Below are 18,740 nucleotides of genomic sequence, written 5' to 3' on the forward strand. Positions count from 1 at the left end.
CCATGGGAAGGAAAATACCTCCCGATGCAGAAGCAGTACACACCCAAACCAGTACAGACACAAAAGAATCCAGAGCAGCTATACTAACATGGAGTAAGAGAAAAGGAATACAACAAGAGCATGAAAGAATGCCCATGGTGTGGCAAGCCACCTCACAGCAAACTGCTTTGTCCAGCAAGGGACACCACATGCAGGAAGTGTCTAAAAAGAGGGCATTATACAGCAGTCAGATGGTCTAAACATATGGTAGCTGCTGATTTTCAAGAAGAGGATCCAAAAGACACAGATTGGACACCTTGGAGCCAGAGATGACCAAAGAGAACCACCATGGATTACCACAATCTCCTTGGGAAAGTATAGAGTAGACTTCAAAATAGATTCCATGGATTTCAAGGCCAAAAGGGACCATTGTGATAATCTAGTCTGCCCTCCTGTATAACTCAGTCCATAGAACTTCCCCCAGAATAACTGCTATAGCATACCTTTTAGGAAAACATCTAATCTTGATTTAAAAATTGTTTGTTATAGAAAATCCATGACCCTTGGTAAATTGTTCCAAAGGTCATCCAGCTATTTTGGCATCAAGTATCAGAGGGGTAGCCATGTTAGTCTGGATCTGTAAAAGCAGCAAAGAATCCTGTGGCACCTTATAGACTAACAGACGTTTTGGAGCATGAGCTTTCGTGGGTGAATACCCACTTCGTCAGATGCATGCTATTTTGGCATGATATTCTGGTCCTTCACCGTGTTGGCAATACCTGCCAACTTTGGGTCCTCTGCAAATTTTATTAGCACACTCCCACTTTTTGTGCCAACATCATTAATGAAAATGTTAAATAAGATTTGTCCCAAGACTTATTCTTGAACTCCACTAGTAAGCTTCCTCCAGCCTGACAGTTCACCTTTCAGCATGAGCCACTGTAGTCTCCCTTTTAATCAATTCCTTACTCACCTTTCAATTCTTGTATTAATCCTCATCTTCTCCAATTTCACTAATTTCCTGTCTGGAACTGTATCAAATGTTTTATTGAAATCCAGGTAGATTAGATCTACTGCATTTACTTTATCTAGAAAATCAGTTATCTTGTTAAAAAAATAAATCTGGTTGATTTGGCATGAACTAGCTTTTGTAAAATCATGTTGTATTTTATCCCGTTTACCCCTTTGTCTTTAATTACTCTTTCAAAATTTGTTTTAATACCTTGCATACAACTGAGGTCAAACCTACAGGCCTGTAGTTTCCCAGATCACTTTTTTCACCTTTCTTAAATATAGTACCTATATTTACAATTCTCTACTCATAGCATACATGCCCCCCATGTCTCTCTTGTGGTCTGTGACATACAGGTCAGACTAGATGATCTAATGGTACCTTCTAGCCATAAACTCTGTATACTAGCTGAGGTGTTCAATAGAGCTATGACAACTTAAGTCAACAGAGCTATGACAATTTATACCAGGCAAGAATCTGCCCCAATGTTTTTAAGAGGAATCAGCCTGAAGAGAAGGTTGTGACTAGTTGTCCTGATATAGGGTGGGAATTGTATGCATAGCGGGCATGTAAAGAAAAAGCATTGGTGGCATCTGTGGAAGAAATGGAGGCCTAGGGAAAATTTGGTGTCAATGGTAGAATGCAACGGATAGTAGCAAGTGATAAGAGATAAGGTATAGATCGACGCAGAATTGCATAGGGTCATGAAACCAGGAGTTTAAACTTGAAGCTGTTGATAATGGGGAGCCATTATAGTGCTTCAAAGAGAAGGATCAGGATGTTGGCAGCAAGTACAGAAATGCAAGCAACCGCTATTTCTAATTTTAATTAACATCAGAGACAATTTCTTTACTTGCTAAAGATGTAGAACATTTTTTTCCTCTAGTCCTTTGAAATCCTCTGTTGCTCTCTTCACCCTGTCACTCTCTAGTCTGCAAGTGACAATCAACCATGATCTCTTATAAATATCCAGCTGCAGAGAGGACAAATGACTCACCCTATGCTCATCTTTACCTCCCTAACTAGATATTTTCCATAGATCCTCTGTATATCCAAACAGCTTGGCAATGAAGTGCCGACACAGGTTCCGTAAGCACATCAATAATGGCATCACCACACACCACAAGCATGAAGCAAAACGGAAAAATAAGATCAAATATGTTCCTTAAAAGCTAGATAGAAATCATGATGATTAGCTGCTGGAAGCAGATACAAATAAGTGTTTAATAAAGACTATTGTACTAGGCATTAACAGGTACACTTAAATCAGCAATTAAAGAACTCTTTGATCAGCTAGAATACCCTGGTTCACCAGAAATATGCCATTTTCCAAAATACCTGTTTTAAACAATTTATACAATAGCCTGTTTGAACAAAAAAAATCGTTCTGTAGGAATACGTGAATTCTACACTGGTCGAAAATCCCTACCATCTGACGTAAAGGGATTTATAGGTTTAGTGGAAATTGCTTTCCCCACTATCCAGATTAAATACTGCAGGATGATTTTTTGTATGAGTAAACATCCTTCCAATAACAAAGGGACTGATAATGTCTTAAAAAGAGAAACAGAATCTACATTTTGGTTTTCTTCTTGTATGGACTATTTCTGGATATAGGACCCCAAAGTATCATGTTGACTGTCCATAAAATGCAGTTTAGCGTCTTCTTGCTGTTGTGGGGATGGGTTTTGTCTACTGAATGCAGAGCTCACCGGCAAGGAAAAGAAATTCATGAGGTATATAAGAAGGGCAGGTGAGTCTCCTGGTAAATTCAGATATATACAATTTGGGCAAATGCAACATTGCAGATAACTATATCATTCCTAATGCAGACCTCTGAAGTTCGTATTGCAGTATATTCAGGGTTATCTGACCAACAAATATTGTGCTTAGCTTTTTCTTTTTCCTCCAATGACTAGTTGTTTTACATTTTTTACATCCAAAACCACTAATATCAACAATCTGGTTTAATGTGGCAACAATCTGGTTTACTTGTTCTTGATTATAGCAGTCTTGGGGAAGGAAAAGAGGAGTTGATTGTTTATTGCGGTAGAATGCTGGGGTATTTACAAGAGTGGATACAAAAGTTTTATTAGTTCCAACATTTCTGCAGACTACAAGGATACAATCAGTTATGCCTGTGAACAAGAAAGGACATTGAATAACCTGCAGATCAATTGCCCAGTTGTTTTCAAAAGGGCTAGATGCTAATTTTTTTCCAGTGCTCCATATGCGCTCATTTAGGAGTTTGACTGGAGGAAATTTTCCTGATATTAGAGCAGTTTCATGTTGCGTTTTGGAGTACTCATGTTCTGTTTTGTAAAAAATGTTGAGGTCTAGTAAGAATAATTACATAACATGACCTGTACATGCAAGTAGACAAACACGAGGGGATATTGCTGGAGAAAAAAAATTCTGTGCACTTGTCTGGAGGGTATCACTGGCTTGTGCCTTCTAAGAAGTCAGTGTTTAAAATGATGTCTGCTGAAGCTTTCCAACACAAACTAAGATTTTCCCTTCACTGCAATCATTGTTTTTGCTCATTAGCAACTCTGAATTGTCACCAATGCTATCTTAATTAACATGAGAAAAAGTAGTTTTAAAGGAGATGAAGTAATAATAGAGATGCAGTAGTGTCAAGCAGGAAGAATATAAGCCATTTCTATAAACATCCGTGTTGGGGGAAAATCATCAGAGAATGAAGTATGGTTCCTGTCTGTCTTCAAATACTCCCCTTCTCTGCTTTCTTGAAAATGAGCCAGACTACCCTATTACACAACTATTCCAGTGTTAATATCCATGAATCCAAGATCCATCTTGTAAAGTACGAAATGGGTTCAATGGTGATGCCACATATCCAGAAATAAAACTGGGAAGATGGCTGCAGTGGCCCCTGTCCACAAACAGACCCAAATGGATACATTGCAAGAGATATTAAACCAATGCCATCCTTTGTTGGTTTCATTCAAGTTCACAAAAATGGCAGTGACCCTGTATTTGACCCTAGCTAAGGAGATGGCAAGGTGTAAACTGGCAGCTTTAACAGGTTGAACAAAAATACAATGTACAAGTTGTACAAACCTGTGTATGCCCATAATGCAGCTGTAATTAGCATCTTTATTAGAGAGATATCCCCAAGCACTTCATGAAAAATATGGTTAAGGGAAAGACTAAATCCTAGTGAGGGCAGACGTTAAGAGGCACATGCCAAAGGAAGAATGACATATTCAGGTAGCACTTGAAAATAAATAGACTGTTCTTTGTGCCTTGTGTGGTTTCATTATCCCACCAGGACCTCTGAAGCACTGAGAATCCAACTGAGGTGACACTGCTGCTGGCTGGTGTGGAGGGGAGCACACCCTGGGCCCTTCCTCCTCCATACACAATTTGGGATGGTTACCTCTGCTAGTGGCCAGGCTGGCATTAGACTTGTTGGGGCCCAGGGCAGAACCTAAGGAGTCGGCCCCCCATCCTGCATCCCTGAGCTGCTCACAGGTTGGATTTCTGCAACGCCTGAGGTCCCCTGTGGCGTGGGGCCCTGAGCATTTGCCCTGCTTGCTACCCCCTAACACCAGCTCTGCTAGTAGCAATAGCCTTGAGCAGTTCATGCAATTAGAGAAGTGTGAGGCCTGGAGCTGTGCCCAGTCCTTCCCTAGTGGTACAAAATGGAGGTGGAGGGGAAAGGTGCCTGGCACTCTTCTCTCCTGTGTGCTGCCTGTTCTGACCTAAGGTGTCAAAGACGTGAGGGAACAAGGAAATTGCTCTTTGTGGCTGTTGCTATGTGGAAAGCTCTCAACGAGCACATGCATAGTTCCCTGTTCTGATCTATAGACACAACTGTATGTCAATTTGTTTAATATACAGAAGAAGCATCTGGGAGTGTTGCAATAGTTAAGTGCCTTTAAGTATCTCTCTATTTTTACAAAAAAGGGAGAAACATGATGAGACAGAACGTAGGAGTGTAATAGTAATGGAGAGGGCTAGTGAGTAGAAAAAAGTATAAAGAACTTTATCCACAGGATGAAATAGATATTAAGATAGTTCCAACAGAATCACTTAATAAGTAGGAAAACCCCAACTGGGGTGATGGGGCTGTTCAGCAAAGCAGGATGTTAGGCAATCAAGCCAATCTATGTGAGGGCCCAATCACACAGGGCCAGATCCCAAGCTGCAGTCCAGCAACACTCCACTCAGCACACCTTGGGAGACCACCTTAAGCAACTTTTGTGATCCTGGGTCACCCTGTAGGGCTGATCCTCCTGGGGCGATTTGGAATAGCCTGAAGGCTGGAAAGGGCTGTTACAGCAGCCAAGGATCACCAGGGTATAGGAACACACCATCCATGCCCCCTCTACCAGTCACAAGGAGGCGGGAAGCGAGTACCCCATAGAGCAATGCTACTTCACTTGACAATCCTTACTTTGAAGTGATCCTCCACTGGCCAAGTAAGGAAGTTTTCAGATAGCTTTGCAGCAATGATCAATCTGGCCCTGGCCCAAAATCTCTCAGAGGTTTGTAGATTTTAACGCTAGAGGTGACAATTATCATCTGGTTTGACCTCTGGTATAACACAGGCTATAAATCCTCACACAGTAATTTCCACTTCAAGCCCATAAACTTCTGTTTGAGTTGTAGCATCTCTTTTAGAGATGCATCCAATGTGCATCCAACAAAGTGGGTATTCACCCACGAAAGCTCATGCTTCATTATGTCTGTTAGTCTATAAGGTGCTATAGAACTCTTTATCTCTTTTAGAAATACATCCAGGCTTGATTTAAAGACTTAAAGTGATGGAGAACCCACCACAGTCCTAAGGAAGTTGTTGCAGTGGTTAATTATTCTCACTTTTAAAAAGAATTGCATCTTATTTCTAGTTCAAATTTGGAAACAGAAGCCAGGCAACCATTAGATCTTGTTATGCCTTTTTCTGATTAAAGATTCTCTATAATCAGATATCTCTTCCCCAGCTAGGTACTTGTATAGTACTTGTAGACTGTAATCAAGTCACCTCTTAACCTTTTCTCAGCTAAACTACGTAGACTGAGATTCTTTAGTTTCTTGCTAAAAGGAATGTTTTCCAGACTTCTTCATTCTTCTTGGGCTTATTTGAACCCTGTCAACAAGGTTTTCAAAATGTTCAAGAAGTTTCATTTAAAATTAAATAAAAATGCTGATCTTAAGCCGCCGGCCTGTTCAGCCCACTCCTGGCCTGGCGTTCTGTTCACCTAGGCCGGCAGCGGGCTGAGCGGGGCCTGCAGCCAAAACCCCAGGCTGGTAGCAGGCTGAGCGGGGCTGGTGGCTGGGACCCGGGACCCCAGCTGGCAAGGGGCCAGCAGCCAGAACCCCAGACCAGCGGCGAGCTGAGTGGGGCCGGCAGCCCAGACAAACAGCAGGCCAAGCTGCTCAGCCCACTGCCGGTCTGGGGTTCTATCCGCTGGCAGCAGACTGAGCGGGACCCCGGCAGGCAGCAGCGTGTCTTTAAAAATCAGTTCATGTGCCGTCTTTGGCATGCATGCCATAGGTTGCTGACCCCTGGTCTAAGACTTTGAGACTAGACAGGATATTGTAAAGTAAGAACTGAAATGAAAAACAGTACAGAGCCTACATAATGAGGTGGTGTTATAGCCGCAGACCAGGTGCCAGCTCACACCAAGACCCCTAGGCCTCTCTGAACACTGACCAATGCATAGCTGGAAGCTGTTCTGGCTCACCTGTGTTAGTATTGGTAAAATAGGTGTTAAGAATGTGTTTAGACTTTATGCAATGCTTGTGAGTTGCTGCCTGCATTTATCTTGCTTATAATATCTGTATCCCATGTTATAGGGTAACTATTTGCTTTGAAACTATAAAAATGTTTGCTATGCAACTGGAAACCCAGTCAGGAAAGAAGCATTACCAAGTGTAAAGTACTAGTTTATGACAAGAAGTGTCATCTCTTGTCCAACAAAAGAAGACCCATATACATCAAATGAACCATAGTGGAATATCGGTGGACAAAAGATTTTGTTAATTGTTCCCTATTTGGAGAGGGCAATGTTTCTAAACATAAGCAAGGGATTCCCAAGCTTCTTAACATGGGTTAGCCCTAAAGGATATATATACAACAGCTTCTAGTGCTTTTTGAAACCCAAGACTAACTCATCTTTGTGTGTCTGTGTGTATATGTTTGCCTACTTTAAATTTATAAACTTTTGTTTTCCTAGTCAATAAACCTTTAGTTAGTTTAATATTGAATTGGATAAGAGCAAGGTCTTTTGGTGAGCCAACGTGGTAAGAGAGGAAGCAGAGAATTTGAGCATCAAACAGAATGGTTTACTGAGTTCCAGTCAGTTACACCTGTTGAAACCCTTTGAAGCCAGCAGCCTGCACAACTGTCACTGAGGAGATAATCTCAAGGACTCTAGGGCTACACGGGTGGTGTTGATGGCCTAGTTAGACCTGCAGAATTATTACTGGTGAAGATGAGCACATGAAAAGAAGCCTAGGCTCTCTGAACCCAGCCGACCATTAGCTAAAATATCTTTTAACACTAAAATCCTGAAGCCGTTGTTACTGTCACCTTTCGGACATGTGCCAGCCTACTAGGTAGGTTTTGTTAAATATACGCATACTGTCTTTTTAAAAAGGGGGCAGGAGGGAGTAACACTTGCCTCTTCACCATCTCATTGCATGACCCTATCCATATTATTTCAGCTCATTATATTCTCCACATAGGACTCTATTTCTGCTAGTGTGGGGCAAGTTATCTCACATTTCCTTCAATGGAGAGCAGTTATAACAACTCAAATATGTGCTTGCACCATAAACCATTTGGATCACCCTGGTGTTGGACTAAACCTATGGACTAATTCTTTGAACTCTGTGCAACTCCTAAGCTCACCATCTCTACTATGAAATCGATCCCAGAACTGTACTCATGTCGCTACGTAGAATGATCTTTTAACAAATACACATTCTCTCTCTCTCTCTTCTTTTTTGTAATAAATTTTAGTTTAGTTAATAGGAATTGGCTGTAAGCATGTATTTGGGTAAAATCTGAAATATTTATTAATCTGAGAGAGAATGTGTCCTATCCTTTGGGATTGGTAGAACTTTCATATTTGACTTGGCTGTCTGGGAGGGAGCCCAAATGCTGGGCTGCTTTTAAGGGAACTATGTTTTGGCTTCTGTGGAAGCTGTTCTGCTACTAGCTGGATGGATTGGAATAACTACCAGCTTTGGGGATTGTCTGCTCCATTCTTTGCAGTTTGCCCTAACTGGGCAACCTCAGTGTGCCCCTGGGGACCCTGGTCACACTTTCAGACTCCAAGGTCTCAGGAGTGGCCCATGATGCTCACAATTCCTCCCTGGAGTTAGCCAACAAATCCCAAGCCAGAAATTCAAACTTAAACCACTCCCACCTTTCCTAGGCTTGAGCTTTAATCCCTCATAAGTCTTCTCTGATTCTCGGTTCCTCAGCTGAGACCCAAAACCCCATGGCTGTCTCCCAGAAGTCTTAACTCCTCTGGCAGGTCTCAAAATGGGGGCAGCTCCCCTCCTGTATCTTTTCCCAATTCTCCTCATTCCAACTTTTATCAGATCATTCTCAGAAAACAGGAAAAAACTCCCTCTTTTTTCCCCTTTCCTCTCACCTTAAGGATACCTCACTGCTTTCCAGTGGACCTGCTAATTGACATACTGAACACCTTTCCAGGTGCCAGCAGACATGGTAATTGAGCTCCCAGGCTCCTGTTAACCCACTCAGTATCACTGTGAGGTTTATATCCCATCATAGTTCCCTTCTCTTTTCTTGTTTTTCCTTTTAATTTAGGACTCAATTACATAAAGCAACATTTGCTAAACATGCAAACGAGAAAAGCAGAGCAAAAATATGGCTAGAACAGAGGTCTCAAACACGCAGCCCGCAAGGTTATTTTCTGTGGCCCGCAAGCTCCTCGCGGCCCTCCCCCAACGTTTACCTAGAGCGGCTCCAGCCCGACGCACACCGGAGGCCGGGCAGGCTCCCTGCCTGCCTGCCGTGGCCCCGCGCCGCTCCAGGAAGCAGACAGAACCTGGGGGAGGAGAGGCACGGGGAGGAGGGGGTGTTGATGTTGCTTCAGTCACAGTTCCCTGTTCCCAGCCATTGGGAGCTGCTGGGGGCAGTGCCTGAAGCAACAGCAACACACACCCCTGCGCCTCTCCTCCCCCATGTTCCAGCCGCTTCCCGGAGCGGCACGGGGGCAGGGCATGCAGGCAGGTTGTCTGCCCTGCCCCCAGCACACGCCGGGCCAGAGCCCACCCCCCCCCGAGTCTCTCCTGCAGTCGAACCGCCTGCCCTGAGCCCCTTGCTGCACCCCGCACCGTGACCCCCTGCCACATCCCTCCTGCACTCCAACCCACTGCCCTGAGCCCCCTGCTGCACCCTGACTGCCTGCTGTACCCTGCACCCTGACCCCCTGCCACACCACTCCTGCACCCCAACCCCCTGCCCTGAACCCCCTGCCACACCCCACATCCCCCTGCACCCCAATCCACTGCACTGAGCCCCCTGCCGCACCCCTCTTGCGCCTCAATCCTCTGCCTGACCCCCAGCCACACCCCTCACCCCTCCTCCACCCCACACCCCAATTCCCTGCCCTGAGCCCCTGCCACATCTCACACATTTCCTGCAGCCCTGGGGGACAGTGAGGGGGCGGAGTTGGGGATTTTGGGAAAGGGGTTGGAATGGGGGCAGGGAAGGGGTGGGAAAAGGTGGGGCAGGGGCGGGGCCTCATGGAAGGGGTGGAGTGGGGGCAGGGCCGAGGGCGGCTGGGGAAGGTGTCAGTAATGCACCCCTTAGGCCATGTACTAGTCCTCATGTGGCCCTCGTGGTCATTTGAGTTTGAGACACTGGGCTAGAGCAATTAAGAAATGTGTATGTTACACCTAGCACACAGTTTACTAGCCCATATTCTCAAGCTGACAGTACAAACTGGTATGTGTGAATCATCATCATAAATGCTCTTTTGTTTAGTTGTTACTTTTACCTCTGTAACAGCTCATTTTTTATTGCTAAGATGGACTGTTAATGCATGTATGAGGCAGCCAGTCCTCAAGACTTCAGAATTCTATTCACTAAACTAGTACCACATGGGTAGCAGCAGCACAAGCTTCTTAGCACTGCTCTGCCAGCTCGGGTCTGTGGAACCAGCTCAAGGGGTGAAAGGGTACGTAAAGGGTTCCACTCACTGCACATTCACCTCTTTGTGGCTAGGTCTAGGGATTAGCTTTTGCCCCACAGAGCAAGTGTCATTGGTTGCTCACTCTTCACAACCAAAGTGCTTCCTCTTTGTGATGTGCCCCTCCAGCCAGGTCATGGCATACTATCCGGCATATCAAGGTCCCATTGGACAAGCTATCCAGGTGCCACCTCAAGCAATCTTCCATTCTACTTCTAAGGTGTCGTTTCCCAGTGCCTGGTAGGAGAACCGCAGCCCATCTGCAACTCCAGGTCCCAGCCCATGGGCCTTACGACTAGCAACCCAGGTCTGCACTCAGTCTCACTTCCTGTTGCTATTTCCCCAACTCCTTCCTATCCCACTGCTCTATCTCTGGGTTTGCCACCAGAGCTTCCTCTACTCCCCACGGCTACTTCATCCCTCTTAGCCCCTTGCCTATCCCAGGTCAGGATCACAGGAATATTCTGCTCCCCCGTACAACTGCAGGCCTCTTCCCAGCAGTCTCCTGCTGACTTCACTTCTTATCTTGATAATTCGAACCCAACTCCTTCCCGACCTCGGCTTCATTTTTGAATTAGGCTTTATCAATCCCTGGTTGCCCTCCAGGTGCAGCATATATGATTAATTGGCTCCTTCTGGCCCATATTAACCTGCTCAGGAGTTATGGGGAGTGAACACCTGATCACAGGGGAGTTCATTCAGTCATTGGTGTTCTCATTCAGTGTTCAGCCTGGCTACCTAGACTGCCAATTAGGATAATTTTAAACTGTGTTTTGAGATGTTTATACTTCTCTGTGATGCTCTGTACCTCGAGGGGACACCCAACAACCACATGTTCATCCTTATAAAATGATTGTATGGGGTATCCAATGCAAAGTTTGTCATGTTGGGTGTCTTCGGAAGGATCATGATGCTCTGAGCATTGTTGTTATCATAATGTTATAGGTTATAATTTCATGTGTATAGTTATGAAGCTGAAAATGTATCTTTGTGGCTTAAAATAAGCCCAGGCAAAAACTCTCAAAGAGCAGAGAGGCAGTTCACACCTCATCAGGGCATGTATGGGACAAACCTAGCCCAGTCTCACAGGAACAAAGGACACTGGCCTAGGCAGCAACAAAAAAATCTGTTGGACTCTCGAAAGTGAGAACAGGCGTTTTCATGGCACTGTTGTAGTCAGCGTTCCAAGATATTTACATGCCAGATTCACTAAAGATTCATATGTCCCTTCATGCTTCAACCACCATTCCAGGGGACATGCTTCCATACTGATGACAGATTCTGCTCGATAACAATCCAAAGTAGTGCATACTGATTCATGTACATTTTCATTATCTGAGTCAGATGCCACCAGCAGAAGGTTGATTTTCTTTTTTGGTGCTTCGGGTTCTGTAGTTTCTGCATCAGAGTGTTGCTCTTTTAAGACTTCTGAAAGCATGTTCCACACCTCAGCCTGTCAGATTTTGGAAGCATTTCAGATTTTTAAACCTTGGGTCAAGTGCCATAGCTGTTTTTTTGAAATCTCACATTGGTACCTTCTTAGTGTTTTGTCAAATCTGCAGTGAAAGTGTTCTTAAAATGAACAGCATCCGAGACTGCTACAACATAAAATAGATGGCAGAATGCGGGTAAAACCAAGTAAGGTACATAAAATTCTACCCCAAGGAGTTCAGTCACAAATTTAATTAACGCTTTTTTTTAAATGAGCTTCATCAGCATGGAAGCATGTCCTTTGGAATGGTGGCCGAAGCATGAAGGGGCATACAAATGTTTAGCATATCTGGTATGTAAATACCTTGCAATGCTGGCTACAAAAGTGACATGCAAATGCCTGTTCTCACTTTCTGGTGACATTGTAAATAAGAAGAGGGCAGTATTATCCTCTGTAAATTTAAACAAACGTGTTTCTCTTAGCAGTTGGCTAAACAAGAAGTAGGACTGAGTGAACTTGTAGGCTCTGAAGTTTTACATTGCTTTTGTTTTTTAGTGCAATTATGTAACAAAAAAAATCTACATTTATAAGTTGCACTTTCATGACAAAGATTGCAGTATGGTATTTGTATGAGGTGAATTGAAAAATACTATTTCTTTTATCATTTTTACAGTGCAAATATTTGTAATCAAAATAATGTACACTGATTTCAGTTACAACACAGAATACAATATATATGAAAATGTAGAAAAACATCCAAAATATTTAATAAATTTCAATTGGTATTCTATTGTTTAACAGTATGATTAAAACTGCAATTAATTGCAATTATTTTGAAGTCAATCACGTGAGTTAACTGTGATTAATTGGCAGCCCTAATTTTTAAGCTTTCATACAGACAGTAGCCTACCTATCATACTCTTCATTCAGCTACTCACTTTTATCAGGACAGAATGCATCTTGCTCTGCATGTAATTAGAGGTAAACACACCTCTCAGACTATTTTTGATTCACCAAAATTAGTTCAAGGCAGCAAACCTTTTATTACTGTAATTTAAATTCAGGGTTTTCCCCCTCCAAGGATGATTCAGTTTAAAAACAAACCTGTTTCTCAAACTATAGGAAAGCCTATGCTTTGTTTAGGGAAAAAGAAGAATTTCCAAAGTTAAGTTGGCACTTGTATACTGTGTATATATTATATTCTTTCATTATATTTTCCCTACTCTCCTTGTATTTGTTTCTCATTCTAATTTCTCTCATTTTTCACCCCATCAGATATTTGTTCCTGTCTGATTTTTAGCCTCTTATATGGGGGATAACAACCTCAATGTTTGAGTTCTAGTTAAACTCTACAAGCCATAATGAATGAGTGTGTTCCAAAGTGGGCAAAACTGGTTTACCAGCCTGTCTTTACTTACATTATCTCATAGCATCTTCTCAGTGCTTCCCTTTTGTGGTTTTTAAGGAGAGATGCTCACCAACACATTTAAAAGTATCAGAGGAGAAGCCGTGTTAGTCTGGATCTGTAAAAGCAGCGAAGAGTCCTGTGGCACCTTATAGACTAACAGACCTATTGGAGCATGAGCTTTCGTGGGAGAATACCCACTTTGTCAGATGCATGTAGTGGAAATTTCCAGAGGTGGGTATAAATATGCAGGCAAGAATCAGTCTGGAGATAACGAGGTTAGTTCAATCAGGGAGGATGAGGCCCTCTTCTAGCAGTTGAGGTGTGAACACTAAGAGAGGAGAAACTGCTTTTGTAGTTGGCTAGCCATTCACAGTCTTTGTTTAATCCTGAGCTGGTGGTGTCAAATTTGCAAATGAATTGAAGTTCAGCAGTTTCTCTTTGAAGTCTGGTCCATAAGTTTTTTTGCTGCAGGATGGCTACCTTTAAATCTGCTATTGTGTGTCCAGGGAGGTTGAAGTGTTCTTCTACAGGTTTTTGTATATTGCCATACCTAATAACTGACTTGTGTCCATTTATCCTTTTATGTAGGGATTGTCCAGTTTGGCCAACGTACATAGCAGAGATTGTCCATAGACTTACTGATGCCCCACCTTATCTCACCACTCAGCATATTGCCCTTAGGTAGTCAAATACCAAACCAGTCTTTCTTCACTCTTTCCAATCTAAGAGATGCCATGAAGCTTTGGACACAATGCTGACCATGAGATGCAGATTACATCCTTATAGATCTGTTATCACTGGTAAATTGAGTGTTAGTATAAATGTTGATATTTTAAAGTGAGAAATTTAGATACTTCCAGTTCTTTAGTCATGAAACAATTTGCTAAATTGTTGATTTTTTTGGCTGCCCATATAAAATGTGAAAAGGCTTTATCTGGCTTTTTTCCCCCAAAGTACTTCTTTGCATTTCCAGTGCTATCATAATATAATGTGGCAAACTCAGGACACTTAGCTACCAGGAGAGGGGTAGTAATTAGTCCCAGAAGGCTTAACCATGGAGGAATAAGGTTCAGCTGGAACAGGGGTTACCAGGGAGTTAATTAGTTTCAGGTGGCCCCAATGGCTGGAGACCTTTTTAAACCCTCCCTGGCAGGGAAGCAGGGGAGGAGAGAAGTAGAGTAGCTGCCAGTGAGTAGGGGTAGCTGAACTCTGAAACTTTTCTTGCAAGGCAGATTGCACTCTCCCCAGAAGGAGAGGAAAACAGAACAAGGGCCTGACTGAGAAGGGATCAGCCAGACCCTGTGCGACTGTGAAGGGCTTTTGCTTTGCCCAAGCCTGTGTCTCCAAGGTTAAGAAGGACTGAGCTAGCAGAGAGGCAGGTACTTTGCCACAATAATGAAATGAAGTTACTTGGCATTTTTATTTCAATCAATCCTAGAAATTCCAAGGTCATCTGTCATATGTTGCATTGCCCAACATTGGACTCAGTGTCATCTCTCTTCTAAAAACCCCCAACATCCCATTTCCCTCCATCACTTTAATTTTAAACTCATCAAGAAAATTAACTGTTCACCCCCACTTGAATTTTTTCTCCTCCCTTTTTCAATTTAACCCCATATAATCTATCTTTTGCTCACCTCACTGAAACTCCTCTCACTAAAAGAATAATGGTCTCATTCACCTTGAGCTACTTCCTTTTGACATAGTCAATCACATGACTCCAGGAGTTGGGATCACAAAGGGGCTATACAGCCTATTCCTTAATCCAGTCCTGCCTACTCCTCATCTCAGTCTCTCTGCTCTAATTTATTTTGCTTCTTTCCTGTCTATTTCTTTTGTATACTTTGTTCAGTCCTGCCTTTGTGCCTTCTGGCCCTTCCTACCACTCATTTTGCCTAGAATAGATCCCAACACCATATTCCTGGTGGTTCCCTCAGTACTTTCCATCTTCAAAACTGGCATTGTACTGTCTCTCAAGATTGCTCCATATTCAAATAATATGGGGATGGCAGAGGGATTTCATATAGAATTTTCTGGATCACTTTAAGTAATATAGTAGAACCTTTTCAGCTCATCCCACTGATCCTCACACATTTGTATGCAGAAAAGGGCTCTCTCTCCCCTCACTTTGCATCAGAGATTTAATAGACCACTGTACTGAGGTGAAATATTAAGACTTCATACTACAGATTACAAAGTATGATCATAAGTAATGACAACTAAACTGTTTGCCAAATATCTAGATAAAGTACTGATGCATTTTGAGTTATGTTCTCCTTGCTTTAAGTGTTTGTTTACAATTCAGAAATTTACGGTACCCTTGCTCATAAATGCAAATCAATGAGGTTTTATGCCACATCTTCAAAGAGTAATATTATTTATATTGTGTCTTCTGTTTCAGTCTGTGGGTAAGTGGATAAAACTAAGGGGTATAATGGCTTGTGGTCCCATGACTGCCAGTTTCCTACACTGTACATTTGCCCTTTCTTCCTTCAGCAACTGTATGCTTTTCCCCTTGTTAAACCATCTTACTCTGCTTTCCCTCCTCCATTCCCAAGCAACGATAGTCCACTTTGAATCTCTGCTCAAACTTGCTGCACCATCTTCCTCTCCAGCACCAACTCCCCTTCTCCTACTAGTTTGGACAGTTTATTGACACATCAAATGGAGACTCATAAGAGCTCACGGCCATCCTGTCCTCATAGCTCCTCCCTTTTTTCCCCATTCTTTACCATAGTCTCTGACTCTAACATCTCCTGTCTTCTATCCACTTCAAAACCTTTGACATGTCCCCTCAACCTCATTCCCTCCAGCCCTACCTAGTGGCCTCTCATCCTTCCTTTCCCTTACTATTGGCCTCTCTCTATTCACTGGCTTTTTCCTCCATATTAAAGCACTCTTTTTTTTTTACCTCTATCCTGCAGTAATCCACCCTTCAGCTCTACATCTCTCTCCAATTGCTGCCCCAGCTCCCACTTCCCATTTAGCTCCAAGCTCCTTGAGACTGATGTCAACTCATACTCCCTCTTCAGCTCCCTCCTTGATCTCCTGCAGTCTGGCTTCTGCCCTGGGCATGCCATTGCCCACCAAAGTCATTAACTGATGCTGATATAACCAGAGAGGGACAGAGAACTAGGCCCATCACCCTATCTTTAGACAGCTATGAGCTTTCCAAGCAAATTAAATCTGTGTGATGAGGGACTTTAAGGAGTTTTTAGATCTTCACCTTTCTCTGGATAAAGAGACTCTCCTCAAAGAATAATACATATTTTAATGACTGAATATGCAAAGTATTCAGCCATTATTTATTTAGGCACCTCTTTCCCCTACTCCCTCTCCTCAGTCTTTTGGCTGCCTTTGAAACTATGGACCACTCCCTTCTCCTCAAAACCCAAGCCTATGCTACACCAGCAAATCCTCCTAGTATAGATGCTGCTTTACCAGCAAAGGAGTTATGTATACAGTTTGTATCAGTTCCCCCAAATGATATACTGGCAAAAGGCCTTTGTTGGTGTAATGGTATCTACACTAGGGCTTTACACTACACTTCCTATATCTACACTAGTATATTGGAAAAGCCTCCCAACTGTATACCCGACCTAGGTGATTTGGCCAAAAAGTCTGTAGTGGAGAGAACTGAACTGTTGTTGCCAAAGACAATACTCTGACCACTGGCCCATCCTTGCTATTAGGAACCAAGATTTGGGTTTAGGTGCATCATTATTCATACCAAATAACTAGAAACTAAGGTGTAAGTCTTCAAACCTGTGCCCAGCACAAGTAGCCGGGGAGATTAGCAGGTATATCCTTGACATAATCTCTCCAGGAAGTGAGGAGGCAAGTGTAACAGGTCCCAAACCACAGGATACTCTGCCCTTCCTGACACACAAGGTGGCACTGCTGGCTTGAGCTCCACACTGCACAGGGGTGCTCACCCTCTTCACAACTCCCAGTAAGCTGGTCTCCTTTGCAGGATAGTTCAGCTTCCCAAATGGGGTCAGGGTTTGTCCCATAAAGAATGATTAGAGATACTTTCCTATTCAAAAGTGGACAAATAATCAGAGCTGGGGCATGATGAGGGGTGCTGGGACTGTACTAGAAAGCTGAGACGTGAGGGACAGCAGGGTTGTAGGTTGCATGCACTGTTTGGACTATGCTGAGGAATTCTGGACTATGTTTGTGGGACTCTTATGTGCATGGAACTTTTGTAATAAATGAACTCCACAAGGATTGTATTTATATTTGAAAGATGCTTTGGACTATTTTTGGGGAGCTCAGAGAGAGGGAAACTGAGGCAGCTGCACAAGCTGTACTGTGACCTGCCAAAGGAGGGTATTCTGGGTGTTCTGGCCTTCTTACAGGCACTTTATAGACAAGTATAATCTGGTCTCCACCAAGAGGTGCTTGCATTGTAAGTATATTTAATTATTTCCTAAGAATATAAGAACGGCCGTACTGGGTCAGGCCAAAGGTACATCTAGCCTAGTATCATGTCTACTGACAGTGGCCAATTCCATGTGCCCCAGAGGGAGTGAACTTAACAGGTAATGATCAAATGATCTCTCTCCTGCCATCCATCTCCACCCTCTGACAAACAGAGGCTAGGGACTCCATTCCTTACCCATCCTGGCTAATAGCCATTTATGGACTTAACCACAATGAATTTATCCAGTTCTCTTTTAAATGCTGTTATAGTCCTAGCCTTGACAACCTCCTCAGGTAAGGAGTTCCACAAGTTGACTGTGCACTGTATGAAGAAGAACTTCCTTTTATTTGTTTTAAACCTGCTGCCTATTAACTTCATTTGGTGACCCTTATTTCTTGAATTATAAGGAGTAAATAACACTTCCTTATTTACTTTCTTCACACCAGTCTGGTTTTATAGATCTCTATCATATCCTCCCTTAGTTTCCTCTTTCCCAAGCTGAAAAGTCCCAGCCTCTTTAATCTCTCCTCATATGGGACCAGTTCCAAACCCCTAATAATTTTAGTTGCCCTTCTCTGAACCTTTTCTAGTGCCGGTCTATCTTTTTTGAGCTGAAGAGACCACATCTGTACGCAGTATTCAAGATGTGGGCATATCATGGATTTATATAAGGGCAATAATATATTCTCTGTCTTGTTCTCTATTCCCTTTTTAATGATTCCTAACATTGTTTGCTTTTTTGACTGCCGCTGCACACTGCTTGGATGTCTTCCGAGAACTATCCACGATGATTCCAAGATCGTTTTCCCGATTAGTTGTAGCTAAATTAGCCCCCATCATATTGTATGTATAGTTGGAGTTATTTTTCCCAATGTGCATTACTTTACATTTGCCCACATTAAATTTAATTTGCCATTTTGTTGCCCAATCACTTAGTTTTGGGAGATCTTTTTGAAGTTCTTCACAGTCTGCTTTGGTCTTAACTATCTTAAGCAGTTTAGTATCATCCGCAAATTTTGCCACCTCACTTTTTACCCCTTTCTCCAGATCATTTATGAATAAGTTGAATAGGATTGGTCCTAGGACTGAACCTTGGAGAACACCACTAGTTACCCCTCTTCGTTCTGAAAATTCACCACTAATTCCTACCCTTTGTTCCCTGTCTTTTAACCAGTTCTCCATCCATGAAAGGACCTTCCCTTTTATCCCATGACAGCTTAATTTATGTAAGAGCCTTTGGTGAGAGAACTTGTCAAAGGCTTTCTGGAAATCTAAGTACACTATGT

At 42.9% G+C, this 18,740-nt stretch overlaps 2 protein-coding genes across 6 annotated transcripts in view; one reads left to right on the forward strand and one right to left on the reverse strand.

Moving 5' to 3' along the window:
• The window catches only part of PM20D2 (peptidase M20 domain containing 2), a 224,417-nt gene that overhangs the window by 88,208 nt on the left and 117,469 nt on the right, over positions 1-18,740 (reverse strand). The gene's annotated exons all lie outside the window — the stretch shown is intronic.
• LOC127049044 (gamma-aminobutyric acid receptor subunit rho-1) overlaps positions 2,623-18,740 on the forward strand; it is an 89,776-nt gene continuing 73,658 nt past the window's right edge. For both annotated transcript variants that reach the window (XM_050949306.1, XM_050949307.1), the window contains exon 1: positions 2,623-2,744. In XM_050949306.1, coding sequence (XP_050805263.1) covers positions 2,623-2,744 — 122 coding nt within the window. The remainder of the gene's footprint in view (positions 2,745-18,740) is intronic.

The sequence above is a fragment of the Gopherus flavomarginatus genome, chromosome 4 (genome assembly GCF_025201925.1).
Source record: "Gopherus flavomarginatus isolate rGopFla2 chromosome 4, rGopFla2.mat.asm, whole genome shotgun sequence".
Lineage (NCBI taxonomy): Eukaryota > Metazoa > Chordata > Testudines > Testudinidae > Gopherus > Gopherus flavomarginatus.